Source organism: Rhinichthys klamathensis, unplaced genomic scaffold (genome assembly GCF_029890125.1).
Source record: "Rhinichthys klamathensis goyatoka isolate OS25496 unplaced genomic scaffold, OSU_Roscu_1.1 h1tg000737l_1, whole genome shotgun sequence".
Classification (NCBI taxonomy): Eukaryota; Metazoa; Chordata; class Actinopteri; order Cypriniformes; family Leuciscidae; genus Rhinichthys; species Rhinichthys klamathensis.
Genome location: NW_026607149.1, coordinates 15,336 through 31,298, shown reverse-complemented (window position 1 = coordinate 31,298; position 15,963 = coordinate 15,336). Strand labels below are relative to the sequence as shown.

At 37.0% G+C, this 15,963-nt stretch overlaps 1 protein-coding gene across 1 annotated transcript in view; it reads right to left on the bottom strand.

The window, feature by feature from the left end:
- ube2e2 (ubiquitin-conjugating enzyme E2E 2) overlaps nt 1-15,963 on the bottom strand; it is a 47,724-nt gene that overhangs the window by 25,205 nt on the left and 6,556 nt on the right. Inside the window, exon 3 of the mRNA XM_056242642.1 lies at nt 14,573-14,623. Within this exon, the coding sequence (XP_056098617.1) occupies nt 14,573-14,623 (51 nt within the window). The remainder of the gene's footprint in view (nt 1-14,572; nt 14,624-15,963) is intronic.

Here is a 15,963-nt window from a genome sequence, read left to right as displayed (position 1 = left end):
ATGATGTGGCGGTTAATTAATCGCAAATTATTCACGTATCAAATCTGGCAAAGAAATTACCCCCAAAAGATCCTTTAAAGTCATTATTGTTTTAAATGAGAAAAGCATTAAATACACATTACAAAAAGTAGCTTTAGAAATAAATATTTCATTCGATTCAACATAGAATTTATTACACAAACTTTTAGGCTACAACAGCCAAGGTTTTATTTTTTCAGAAGCTGCATCTGAATTGGTATTTAGATATATTTACAGACTAAAACGGGTTGTTACCAATGTTAAAACGAGTAAATGTTTAAAGAATTTTTAATTTATAGGCAATTTCATATCCCTAAAATATGAAATATTTTTTTTATGAAATTATACACTTAAAAACTAAAACTGCCAGTAGGTGGGGGTAAATGTCTAAATGAGTAAGTCATTGAGTCATTCAAACGACTGATTCATTCAGGAATTAAGTAAATGACTCTTTATGAATGAGTGAGTCATTGAATCATTGGTTCACCCGACTGATTCACTCACTACACGGATTCATTCAGAAATGAAACTCGCGGTGTTGCTCGAAGATGCACAACCGTTCTGCTCTGGCTGTACAGGTAATATTTTTGTTGGCAAAATCGAGACAATAACAAAAACTAACAATACTGTGTCACAGTAATAACTTATTTATTAAACTTGTAAATCAAATTATATATTATATTGCACTCGTTACTCATGCGATATTGCTCAACTGTATGATATAAATACGAGACAAAAAACCACATACAGGTCCTTCTCAAAAAACTAGCATATTGTGATAAAGTTCATTATTTTCCATAATGTAATGATAAAAATTAAAGCACTGCTGAGGTGTTATGGAGGCCCAGGATGCTTCGATAGCGGCCTTAAGCTCATCCAGAGTGTTGGGTCTTGCGTCTCTCAACTTTCTCTTCACAATATCCCACAGATTCTCTATGAGGTTCAGGTCAGGAGAGTTGGCAGGCCAATTGAGCACAGTAATACCATGGTCAGTAAACCATTTACCAGTGGTTTTGGCACTGTAAGCAGGTGCCAGGTCGTGCTGAAAAATAAAATCTTCATCTCCATAAAGCTTTTCAGCAGATGGAAGCATGAAGTGCTCCAAAATCTCCTGATAGCTAGCTGCATTGACCCTGCCCTTGATAAAACACAGTGCACCAACACCAGCAGCTGACATGGCACCCCAGACCATCACTGACTGTGGGTACTTGACACTGGACTTCAGGCATTTTGGCATTTCCTTCTCCCCAGTCTTCCTCCAGACTCTGGCACCTTGATTTCCGAATGACATGCAAAACTGAGCAACAGTCCAGTGCTGCTTCTCTGTAGCCCAGGTCAGGCGCTTCTGCCGCTGTTTCTGGTTCAAAAGTGGCTTGACCTGGGGAATGCAGCACCTGTAGCCCATTTCCTGCACACGCCTGTGCACGGTGGCTCTGGATGTTTCTACTCCAGACTCAGTCCACTGCTTCCGCAGGTCCCCCAAGGTCTGGAATCGGTCCTTCTCCACAATCTTCCTCAGGGTCCGGTCACCTCTTCTCGTTGTGCAGCGTTTTTTGCCACACTTTTTCCTTACCACAGACTTCCCACTGAGGTGCCTTGATACAGCACTCTGGGAACAGCCTATTTGTTCAGAAATTTCTTTCTGTCTTACCCTCTTGCTTGAGGGTGTCAATGATGGCCTTCTGGACAGCAGTCAGGTCGGCAGTCTTACCCATGATTGTGGTTTTGAGTAATGAGACAGACTGGGAGTTTTTAAAAGCCTCAGGAATCTTTTGCAGGTGTTTAGAGTTAATTAGTTGATTCAGATGATTAGGTTAATAGCTCGTTTAGAGACCCTTTTCATGATATGCTAATTTTTTGAGACAGGAATTTTGGGTTTTCATGAGCTGTATGCCAAAATCATCAGTATTAAAACAATAAAAGACCTGAAATATTTCAGTTGGTGTGCAATGAATCTAAAATATATGAAAGTTTAATTTTTATCATTACATTATGGAAAATAATGAACTTTATCACAATATGCTAATTTTTTAGAAGGACCTGTATATATATATACATATAAAAATTCAAGATATAAAGGCTAAAATACCTATTTTTTGTCATGACACAATAGAATTTGTCTAAATGACACAATAGAATGTGTATATCTATATATCTATAAATAAATTCAAGATATAAGGGCTAAAATACCTATTTTGTCATGACACAAAAGAATTTGTCTCTATATATATATATATATATATATATATATATATATATATATATCAATTCAATATATAAGGGCTAAAATAGCTATTTTTTTCATGACACAATAGAATTCGTCTAAATGACACAATAGAATTTGTCTATATATATATATATATATATATATATATATATAAACCTAAAATATACACAGAAACATTAAGCAGCTGGAATTTTGGTGCATCTTTTGTCCATTCTTCACACAAAGCCTGAAATATAGTGTAGTTGTTGTAGTTGGACTTCCTGCTATAAAAATGTCAGGTTGTAACTTTTATTACATATAGTAAAGAACAGCCTGTATATTCCTGGGGAAAAATGTCAGAAAAAAAAAGAAAAAAAAATTAAACCATACAGATTTGGATCAACATAAAAGAGCAGGTAACTGATCACATTTCTATTCCCTTTAAATAGGTTTTCCCATGTATATAATCAGCATCTCTATCCAAAGAGACATTATCTGCTTTAGTTCAGCATTTCTCTACAGCACTCTTCTGTAATTGTGTATTCATTCAGTTAATATGGTCTATTATGCAGTGCTGTGGTGGTTATCAGAACAGGAACTTAATGAAGCAATCTTCCCTTCCTCTGCCGTAATTGGTACCGGGGTATTTCACGGTCAGAGTCGAGTCGGTCTTTGCTTTCTCTGATGATACGGCTTCTTTTAATGACACCATCCAATAGCTCATCCCGCATACAAATACGCAAGCAATTAGTGCCGAAACGAGCCCTTTAGAGGGAAATATTTGCTCGATCAGGGCCCAAGTGAATATCCTATTACAAGGGGTATTTTCAGATGACACAATAGAATTTTCCATGTCAGTTCAAAGGGTTTATTCTGCATTCTGATTCAGTTCCATTATAGAATCCTTTCAGTGCTTCGACTGTTCATGTAATCTGATTTCCACGCAAAACTATTAGAAATTACAAAATAGAATTAGTCTATTTGTCTATTGTCACAATAGAATTTGTCTATTGTCTAGAATCAACAGATGACAATAGAATGTCTATTGTCACAATAGAATGTGTCTATTGTCACAATAGAATGTGTCTATTGTCTAGAATCAACAGATGACACAATAGAATTTTCCATGTCAGTTCAAAGGGTTTATTCTGCATTCTGATTCATAAAAGTTCTATTATAGAATCGAATAGACAATAGAATAGACAATAGAATTTGTCTATTGTCTAGAATCAACAGATGACACAATATAATTTGTCTATTTGTCTATTGTCACAATAGAATGTGTCTATTGTCTGGAATCAACAGATGACACAATAGAATTTTCCATGTCAGTTCAAAGGGTTTATTCTGCATTCTGATTCACAAAAGTTCTATTATAGAATCCTTTCAGTGCTTCGACTGTTCATGTAATCCAATTTCCACCCAAATCTATTAGAAATGACACACTAGAATTTGTCTATTTGTCTATTGTCACAATAGAATGTGTCTATTGTCTGGAATCAACAGATGACACAATAGAATTTTCCATGTCAGTTCAAAGGGTTTATTCTGCATTCTGATTCACAAAAGTTTTATTATAGAATCCTTTCAGTGCTTCGACTGTTCATGTAATCCAATTTCCACCCAAATCTATTAGAAATGACACACTAGAATTAGTCTATTTGTCTATTGTCACAATAGAATTTGTCTATTGTCTAGAATCAACAGATGACAATAGAATGTCTATTGTCACAATAGAATGTGTCTATTGTCACAATAGAATGTGTCTATTGTCTAGAATCAACAGATGACACAATAGAATTTTCCATGTCAGTTCAAAGGGTTTATTCTGCATTCTGATTCACAAAAGTTCCATTATAGAATCCTTTCAGTGCTTCGACTTCATGTAATCTGATTTCCACGCAAATCTATTAGAAATGACACAATAGAATTTGTCTATTGTCTAGAATCAGATGACAATAGAATGTCTATTGTCACAATAGAATGTGTCTATTGTCTAGAATCAACAGATGACACAATAGAATTAGTCTATTTGTCTATTGTCACAATAGAATTTGTCTATTGTCTAGAATCAACAGATGACACAATAGAATTTTCCATGTCAGTTCAAAGGGTTTATTCTCCATTCTGATTCACAAAAGTTCCATTATAGAATCCTTTCAGTGCTTCGACTGTTCATGTAATCTGATTTTTACGCAAAATCTATTAGAAATGACACGGGGGTCAATAGTAAACTTTGACAATTTTAAGACTTATGCTACATATCGAAATCAAATCGCCCTGAAGCCAGCGAACAGTCGGCTCATATGCTCGCCTAAGGCTGTCTATGAATAATGCATCATGGATAATTATAATAATAAACAGGCTTTGCTCAGTGCGCATGAGTGATACTACTTCTGAAGCATAAAATGCATGCAGCCGTTGAGCAAATTGCCTCTAATTCTCCCTGAATTAAAACCCTTTGAATGTAAGAATATGGTACCGAGGTAAACTGAATTCATCATCCTTCCACTTTGAGACGAGAAAAGTAAAACTAAACTGCTTTCAAAGAAAAGAAACTCTAGAATGCTTTAAATCTGAGAACCAGCTAAACCAAGCACACATTTATGACTAGCAATTGAAACTACATTAATATGCAGCTGTAATCCACTTACAAAAACGTAATCTAGAATGGGAGACTGTATTATAACAGGAGAAAGACCTCGAGTCAGGATAAACACTGCAGTGTGTTAAATAAACAGGTGGTGTTTGGATAACACTTAAATAAACAGGTAGCTAATGTGATATTTTAAGTGTCACGCACTGAATGCCGCCGCTCTGACGATCACAGAGGCAAATCCCTCCTTCCTGTTTGTTCGCGTGTTAAAACATGATCCCAGAAAGCAGAACAGCAGGATATGCCAAACATTTCCTGCTCTCAAGACTGAAGTATTGAAAACGACTCCAGGTCAAACAAGTCTTTCCACACGGGGCAGAAAATCAGGGCCTGCCAACATGGATGCAACCGTCTGAAAACTCGTCATAACTAATTCATATCAGGGTGTTTCTTCAACTACAGGCACCTTTGTGCTGCAGACTGCTTCATTTCTATTGAAAAAACACTTTTTGGGGGGGGGGGGGGGGGGGGTGTAGCATAACTGCAAGTTATGCTACTTCCGACTCACAGCTTTTATTGCTTTACCCTTTTAAGTCCACAATAGCTAATCAACAAATCATGATCAATGTCACTTGCAAAGAGAAGAAATATAATAATAAGAATGTTTATTTATCGAAAATATTTAAAATATTAACATCAACAAATAAAGCAAATTATTCAAAAAGTGATCATATTTTAAAATGCAAGCCTATAAGCAAGGCAAAGGTGTCGAACATTTTATGCCCAAAATGTTTCAAATGTAATTTTCAATCAATCAATAGTCAAAAAACACTTAGATTTTTCTCATAATATACATTGCACATCACCTTATTTCTCAAAGTCTGAAAATGGTTTGTTCAAAGATTCAGTCTCTCTAAACTCCTCCTTTCCGAGAGCCTGCTCTGCTCTGATTGGTCAGACGGCCCAGTCTGTTGTGATTGGTCGCTTACACCGGAATGTCTGAAACCAAACGCCCATATATGGATTTTCAGCTGCGAATATTCCTCGGCGCTTGATATGAACAGTAACGACGGTGTTGTTTTTTTCCATATCAATTCCAGTGCAAGTCCTCATCTTTTGCAACATGGAATTGTAGTGCAGAAAACAACGTCTTCTCGACAATAACAACTAGGGCTGTCACTTTTGCAATTTTTGAGACATAAGTGTTCATTGAATCAATTATAAAATTGATTTTCCATGTCTAAAGACGTTTCCATTTTCAACACCAAATAAAGGCAAATCCACGGACACCTAACAGGCATTAGGACGAGCGTAAAGAGGCGCTTGAGACGCACAAGTCAGCAATATTCCTGATGATTTATTGGCGTGAAGTTTCAGCACAATGACAAACAGGAGCGCAACATTCAGGGATTGAAATTAACACCCTCCAACTCGCCATATGCGGCTAAAAATTAACTTTGGCGGGAAACGCTGTCAAATCACGAGCCAATTTGGCGAGTTTCTGTGTTTACTCACTTTCTTTGCTGGGGAAGTTCGTGTAAGACAAATCTGCGCGGATTTAGCGCAAATACGCAACTCGTGATCCTCATGATATATTAAATACAGCGTATTGCGCGGAATCTGCGCATTTCTGGCTTACTTGAACACACACGTCACTACGCAACAAATAACGGCGCGCTTGTTCACTTGCATTGAAGTAATAGCGAATATTAAAAAGCATTTGGTTAACAGAAAAGACATTGTTATTTCCCAACATCCTACAACATGTTCTGTGTCCTGTATTGATCTGTCCACCTAAAACACATTAAAAACATTTTTTTTTAAATCGATTCCCTATTTTCGTTTTCGATACTTGTGTTGGTTGGTCCGATCGATTGTGCAATCAATTTTCGAACGTAAAGTGACAGCACTACTAACAACACGAACAACTCTTCCAGTCTCAGATACAACTAGTGTTTGAGGGTGGAGCTAAGCAGCAGCTGTTCACCGGCAGCCAATGAACACCATAGGATGGCATTATGCAAATCAGTGTGTCTTCTATAGAGTCAAAACCATAGACATAATAAATACATAGACGCCCTATTGGCCGCTTTGGAACGTTGCTGCGATACGTCAACGGGTCCGCCATTTTGCTGAGGGCAAGACTGCACTGTAATCAAATGTAAGTAAACGGGGGAGCTGCGTTTTTTCTGGATACAAACAAACTGTTTTTACATTTATCAACCGATTTCAGTTTGTATGTGGTGTACAAAAAGTTCCATCTCTAGTTATTTAAAATCTCGATAGTTAGACTTGTAAAATATTTTTTTTAATAAAGAATGGTCAAAGCTCAGGCTTGTCATGTATCTGGCTTTTTATTCTTGGATAAGAATGGTGAAGACCCCCATACTGAGATATAATTTAAGTTTTCTTATTGTGGAAAAAGCATTTTCTGTGATTGACCAGATTTTAGCAATAACAAAGATAACTGATGGATCCTTTATAATAATACGTTATGGTACAACTACAGTGCAATGCAAATAGTATATAACATAAAGTGAGAAGTAATAGTAAATAGTTTAGTCAATAAAATAAACAAATAGTATACACCAAAATAAAATAAAATAGTAATGATTAGTATAATTATATAATATCATAAGTACAATAATACAATCATAAAAATATTGATAATAGCATAGTTTATTAATAATACTATAATAGCAATAGAATAAGAAATATCAATTACAGAATATACACAATAAAAAATAAGTTAAATAGTGACTTTAATATTTAACTCTTTTTGTTAAATTTCAGTTTTATTGATCAGTAATAGCCATTATAACAGAAGTAGCTTCAGTCAAACATACAGCAGGATACAATGTTAAAATAGCCTAAATATAAAGTTATGAAACTTCACTTTGCCCTCAGCCAAAACGATTTACTAGGGAACCATTTATAGATTAATGAGACCAAAGATCGCCCGTTAGATATACACAAGACGAATTATATCTCATGTTTAACCACTAGACTACAGACATCCGAGTCAGCGGCAAAACTTGAGAAGCACTGGCCGAGGGACGGCTGTTCCAGGCGGGGTAGACGAGCGCTGAGCGCATCTTACAACTCCGAAAACGTCAGATCAAATTTTTAAATAGGCGCTATCTTTATAAACAAACCACAGATTTGAGCTTTAAACAACTACATTGTCGACTGAAAAACTATTAAAACTACATTTCGTGACACAATAACAGTAGTATTTTTAAATTTATCCTCTGAACGTTACTATTACTAATTAAATCATGACCAAATACAACCAAAAACAAACGTTCAGTCTTGCTTGTGAAAGGTAATTCCTCGAAAGCTGTTTTCAATTGTGTGGCGATGTGTACAGCCCCAAACAGCGCACAAAACAGGCATTTTTCTCAATTCCCGGTATGAGAGGTATGGGAAAGTTGCCATCCCCAACATGGCGGCGCCGTTGACGTACGCTCCAGCGGCCAATAGGGCGTCTATGTATTTATTATGTCTATGGTCAAAACGTCTGCAGGACCGAAAGTGCAGCTGAAGAATCACCCATCATGCCTTTTGTCTGGCCATTAGGAGAACCAAAACTACACAAACATTTCCCTTTTCTGTCTGATTTTCAATTCAGTATAACAGCCTTTATCAGAGTCTCGGGTCTAAGATGGAGGCCTTCGACACAGATGATCAAGACCATTTCTCTGCCCTCATGAATATGCATATCATCCCTGCTGCAGTTAATGGTCAGAGGCTGAAAAATGACTGGCGCGGATTCCCTCAGGACCGTAATGCTAATCAACAGCAGATTCATTCCCGGGAAGGAGAGGTGACATTCCCATCAGCTGCTGAGGCAAGCAACTTAGAGAATCTCACAGCGCAGAAACATGTAGTGCAAGTAGTATGAAAAAAATTGTTCATGATAAATGAGGTATATGTGAAGAGTTCAGATGTAAAAGCCGCTATCAAATATACGTTCATCAAATACTTTTGCTTCAAATCCCAACGTCAGCCCATTCAGAAATACCGGTTCGTTGGCAGAAACCGCTAAACGCCACGTTCCTTTGTCAGCAAAATCCTCTAAGTCCACAGAAACCAATCAGAAGACTCGAATCGAATCATATGATTTAAAGATGCCAGTGTGCGCTTGAGCCGGCTTTCAAGTGACGAGCTGCAAGTTATCATCATGTCTTGTCTATCCATCGTTACAGTGACAGTAGCCGCGTTTCCATTACCCTTCGAATTGCGCAAATTAAAATTGCGAATTGAAAATACCCACAATGGAAACACAATGGAAACACAATGGAACGCAAAAAAGTTTACACGCTTGCATGAGGAGGTTTTTCAGGCAATTCGAAAAAGGAATATTTCGCAAAACTGCAATGGAAACAGTTTTTGCGCATTTACAGTCACCTGACTTACAGAATACGAGACAGATTTCTTTATTAAATTCATAAAAGAAACAATAATTACAGGAATACTGGATTCTAAACCTCAAAGAAATGCCACAATCAAGACCTCGGAGCAGAAATGAGGGAGAAACACAGAGAAACTCCTCATACTGTATATGTGCCGTTCACGTTAATGCTTGGAAAACACGCCATGTCTCCTTTCATTAATAATAATAATAAATTAATAATAATAATAAAAGTGACTGATTGCGAGCGGAAAAAAATACGTTTTAGTCGTATAACGAAACGCCGTCATTTCGCAATAGGTTTTTATCGATATTTATAAAAAATTAACTTTTTTTTTTTTTTTATTAAAACGCAAAAGTTTTGTGCAAATCTGTAATGGAAACACGCCTAATGACAGGATTTCATGAGTAGCAAGTAAACACAACATTGTTCCTTGTGCTGCTGTAAACGGTCCCTTGTGACGGTCACTTATAGCTCATGGATCATTTTGAAATCTGCTTTTATCATTTGCAATGTTTCCAGTTGCATTTTTAGTGATCTTGCAACTATTTACTGTGTCGTGTTGTCCAAAATGGGTGGACTTGGTTTTTGCAACAACAACAACAACAAAAAAGCACACGCATAGACTTAGCTAGTTTTGCAGCATAAGACAAAAAAACATTTGTTAAATATAAATGAATTGACTAAAGTGAATTTTTCTTAAATAAGGCATTTCAATAACTGACTAATAACCTTTTCATTGCCATTAAAATGAAAATTAATGAACCTAAATATTGGAGCCTGATAAAAAAAAAAAGCTAATTTAAAAGAAAACATGTCAGATGGACTTTTTTGCTTCTGAACTCTTCATATATTGAATGCCATTTTAAAGGTTCCCAATTTTGTTTTGCAGACCTTCTACAAATATCGAAAAACAAACAAACAAAAAAAACCTCATAATATACATTGCAGATCACCTCATTTCTCAAAGAGTATGAAAAAGGTTAGTTTGAAGATTCAGTCTCTCTATCTCAGAAACTCCTCCTTTCCTAGAGCTGCTCTGCTCTGATTGGTCAGACGGCCCAGTGTGTTCTGATTGGTCGAACGCTTACAGCGTCAGAAACTAAACGCATATTATCATATCTGAATTTCAGCTCTTCCTCAGCACATGATACGAACTGTAACAATGGCGTAGTTTTTCCCGTATCAATTCGACCCCGAGTCTCATCCTTCTGAAGTGGATTCACAGCAGAAAACAGCGTCTTCTCGACATGAACAACACGAACCGAACTCTCCAGTCTCGGATACAGCTAGTGTTTGAGGGCGGAGCTAAGCAGACGCTGTTCACCGGCAGCCAATGAACACCATAGACTGGCATTATGCAAATTTCCAGCAATTTCGAACTCGCGGCCCGCGGGGTGATATTTTGTGGCCCCCTACTTGACATTAAAGTTTAATGTTGGTGCGGCCCGTCGTTGCGTGTGCCGCGTTTTTGTTGTTTTTTTTAGCCCTTATGGGCTACCATAGATAGTCTCGTGACAGCTTACGATGGGTTTGTTGTCAATAGTTGTCATAGACAACCGCGAAGTACAAACATACTGCGCCTGGAAAAAAATGAGCGCGTCGCTTCAATTATGAGCGCGCTTGCCGCGCCTAAATTTGAAATAACGAACTTGAGCGCGCAAAATATGTGAGCGCGATATGTGAACAGGCCCAAGGCGAGCTACCACCAATCAGGCCACGAGCTACTGGTAGCTCGCGAGCGACGTGTTGGAGACCCCTGCTCTAAAACAATGTGAGAATAATTATTTTGAGCTTGTAATATGTGTCCAACAGGTTGATAAGAAGGTTTGCTTTGATTTGTGCGGTCAGTAGTTTGAGACACTATACATGTGTAGAAAGAATTCAATAAGACGGGCAGACATGACTGCAAATATTTGTATTTCAAAATCTATAATTGTTTTTCTAAGTATAATAAAAGGAAATGTGCCTTCCAAAAAAACATTCAATATCATTGAAAATAAAAAGGACATGAGCAAATATAAGTATCACAAAGATGTGTTATAAGGAAAAGGAAAAGAATTTGTAAAAATGAACTTCAACTGCCAGAAGGACGGCTCATGAAGAACCAATCATGTACAGAAAGGATTGTTCAAATTCAGAGGAACAGTTCAGAAGAAACGTTAATAATAAAGATTGAGAAGATTGGATCAGTTGTGCTCCTTTCTTGGAATACTTGAATACTATTTTTTTGTGGAATAATTGATGCGGCCCAGCCCGACCCCGACTCTACCTCCAGCGGCCCCCCAGTTAAGTTGAGTTTGAGACCCCTGTTTTAGGGGATAAAAACTTTATTGGCCCATACACTATGATCTTTAAAGCTTTGCAGACCTTTTACATTCACAAACGGCTATATTATATTAAGCTAATATTCAAAAAAGCAGAATAGAGGCACTTTAAAAGTATATATAAAAGTCTTTCTTTTAGGAGACAAAAACTTTGCAGAGCTTTTACATTCACAAACGGCTATATTACACACTGAATGGAAGCTAATATTAAAAAAAGCAGAATAGAGGCACTTTAAAAGTATATTTAAAGTTCTTTCTTACAAGAAAGTAATAACTTTAATAGATTAAATGCATTTCTGATTAGTTGCTTTACACGTTTAACACACTTCCCCATCATAACGCCTAGCCATAACAAGCCGTCTAACACTGAAAAGTCTGTCACCAACACAGTTATGACCACAATTACCTCACGCAGACTGAATTTAGCCGTCCGGCGAGGCCTGCTGGCCCTCGAGACTGACGCCGTCATTCACTCCCTGTAAAACTGCAGCTGGTTCCACGACGCCTTACAACTCGCAATATGCAGCAAGAAAAAAAAGTGTTACTGTATTTATTCCTGGACCTCAGCATTCAGTCTCAAACGGCGCCTGTGGTTCTCTTTGTTGACGAAATCCTATTACTGTCGGTTCAGCTCACAGGCACAAAACCCTGCGCACAAATATCGAAAGAACACCCACAGCTTTCTTTTGGAGCCGGCGTAAACTCAATATCAATTTGGAGACGCTCTTAGTGATACGGGAAGAGTTGAATAGAAGGCACTCTCTCTGACAAAAACGGCTCAATCCTCGCTCGTATGTAGCGAACAGCTTACAAAGAAGAAATGATTTATTATTACATTGGCATATGGTGCATCACTCGTCTGGCAGAAGGGACACATTTCTCAGGTGTGAATAAAGTTACAGGATAACAAAAAGAGACCATGATATAATCCATAAGAACATCTCTCACTGTCACGAAGATTTTAGTGTTTTTGCTTCAGGCTATATATGCGCTAACTCTGAATATGACAGTTTATCAGTGATCTCCAGTTACAGACATCGATTTATTCTGAAAGCACTGATATTATCTTTATCTAACAATATCCATGTCTTAATCTAAACAGAAATAGAGCACTTTGGATTGAAACTCCACATATGAATTAAGTGCGGTTATACATTTCTGTGATCAGGACTTACATTTTTTTTTACTCCGCAGCAGATGATAAAACTAGGAAAGAAATCGCTAGAAAATAAATCTGTTTACGGATATTTTTTGCGAAATTGAGTAAATATTACAAATCGTTCAGATGAGAAAGCCTATGAATTATTTTTATATGTACACCGGCCAAAAGCATAACTGCCTGTGGATGTATAATGTCATAACTGTAGTAAACCTGCTGTTTAGAAAAATAAATATATATTTTAAGCATTTAAAAAAATAACTATGTTTAAAAAGTAACATCAGCAGCATTACAGCCACAAAAAAACTATTCGAAAAATTAGAATATTGTGCAAAAGTTCATTTATTTCAGTAATTCAACTTAAAAGTTGAAACTAATATATTATATAGACTCATTACATGCAAAGTGAGATATTTCAAGCCTTTATTTGTTATGATTTTGATGATTATGTCTGATGAAAACCTTTTCACAATATTCCAATTTTGAATTTGGGGTTTTCTTAAGCTGTAAGCATCAAAATTATAACAAATAAAGGCTTGAAATATCTCACTTTGCATGTAATGAGTCTATATAATATATTAGTTTCACCTTTTAAGTTGAATTACTGAAATAAATGAACTTTTGCACGATATTCTAATTTTTCGAGTTTCACCTGTAAATGACTAAATCTTATTTTATTTCATAAAATTTCATTAATTAGCCCTAATGTCATGATGCTCTCTAGATATTGGCAAAACATAACCGCAACTAAAACCTCTCAGCACACCTTAGAAACCGCACATCAACGCCTTGGAAGTCCCTCAAAACGCTTAGCGAGATCTTAATCTGAATCAAGCGTGCCGCACAAGCCCTCAAAAGTGAAGCCAAAACGTCTCGATCGCCCCCCGGTGGCCGGTCCTAGTATAGCTCATAAGCCCCGCCTCCCCATGTTATTCAACGGGACGCGAGACCAACTAAACAATTAAATTACACTTCACATATCTTTTTTCTAAAGATATTTTCTGTCATTTACTGTAGTTTCTATCACGTTGATGTAATTTCAAGTGTTTGTTTTTAAAATACGTTTGTTTTTAGTTAGTTATTTGATGCTATAAAAACGGTGCTGTGACATCATGATTGACAGCTGTGATTGACAGGTTCTCTGTGCGAAGTAGTCACTGAAGCACCAACTGACTTTTTTTCATAATGTTGACTATGCGGTTAGTAGTTGTATTTACCTTATTTTAACGAGGTACTGCAAACAGCAGACATCATTGGAGAGCAACGGAGCAGACAAGGCCACTTAAGAAAAGTGCAGGGCGTGTGCTTGCGATTGATTCAGCGAGCGTGAGGGCGGGGCCTTGATTTCGCGGCTTTACTTCCTGCTCACGACTGCGCATGACTGGTCCCGAAAACGCTACTGCGCAAACTCAAATTCCAATATGTCAGCGCCATATCGGGACACTGGTGGCTTCAGTTCTCTCCAATGGAAAAGAGCGAAGGGGCGTCGTCCATCTTTTTTTTACAGTCTATGATCTGAATAGATCCGGGCAATACAAAGGAATTATCCAATCTCTCTCGTGACGCTTTTCAGGATCGCTCTGAAATTTAGTCTCTGAACGCAAGGCCTACTGGGTAATTATTCTCTTGATACAAACATGAGGGCAAAGAATGACAAAGCCAGTTCCAGTTATGTGCTTTATTATGGTCTGGCTTTTCCTCGGCGGCCCCCAGGGAGTCCCAGTCACTCTCCTCACCGCGAGCCTGACAGCCTCATCAACACACAATAACCATTATCCTCTCTCGCCCATTATCTCTCTCTCTCTCTCACACACACAAAGAGCAGCCCGTTTAGAAACACCACACGCTTACCTGCAGTTCGGTGGAGGGTCAAGTGTGATTTCTGCAAGCTCCTTCTGAATCCTGCAACACAAGAAAGCATGCATTTATTCAACAGAGATCAGAAGGCCACGAACACTAAAACTAGACCGCTTTATTTTACTCTGTACACACTTTATTTACAAGAGCGACAACCACATTCACTCCCGAAATTCAGCTGCATTTACATAAAATCATCTATTATTTATTTATCTTAGTTAATATTAATTTCAACATTTACTAATACGTTAAATGCATAATGCATGTGAACTAACATGATCAAACAATGAACAGGCTGTATTTTTATTAACTAACATTAACAAAGATTAATAAAAACTGGGTAAAACTTTACAATAAGGTTCATTAGTTAACTACATTAGTTAACATTAACTAAGAAGGAACAATACTTCTTCAGCATTTGTTAATCTCTGTTAATGTTCATTTCAACATTTACTAATACTTTATTAAAATCTTGTTAATGCACCGTGAACTAACATGAACAGCTGTGTTTGTATTAACTAACGTTAACAAAGATTAACAAAAACAGTAACAAATGTATTGCTCATGGTTAGTTCATGTTAGTAAATACATTAACTAATGTTAACTAATGAACCTTATTGTAAAGTGTTACCAATCAATCTAATGTGTGTGAACTGAACTCATACATTACACGTCTTCTGTCAAAAATGCACTCAGGTTAAACCAGAATTTCGATTTCATGCATGGCGTTTGTTTTTTAAATGCATTTAAAAGCAGTTTCTCCGTGAGCTTTTCAGCAAGTATAGGTGGCCTAATAAATTTCATAATTTTCAAAATGCACATTTATGTCACAGCACTTCCTTTTCTGCGAGCGATACCTGTTGTTATCTCCGAGGTCAAAGCGAGCCAAGGCGTGTGAAATCAAGCATTTTTTTTCGGTTCCATAAAACGTGACACACACACACACACACAGTCAATGTGACGATGCCTGTTACTTAAACGCACGTTTCCTTCGACAGGAAACCATACATCAAAACATCAACCATGAGTAGTGGGCTGCTGTTTGTGGGTGTTTAAGCCGCACTATATCATTGAAAAGCAGCAATAAGAGTAAGTTGTTCAGACGATAAAGTGATTTATGACACCAGACAAAAAGTAACTGTTGTGCATGAATAAATGTCAATATATAACTGTAGTACACCTACTGTTTAAAACAAGGCTTGGGAATTACACACACACACTCACTGAATTTATTGCATAACATATTATAATGAATAGCTTTGTTTTCTTGTTATATTGAAATTGCATACAATTTATTTGAGTTTTATAGTTCTGGATGAAATCTGAATTCATTGCATTACCAGTATTTGAATGCAATAACATTTTTTCCCTCAGAATTAATAGTT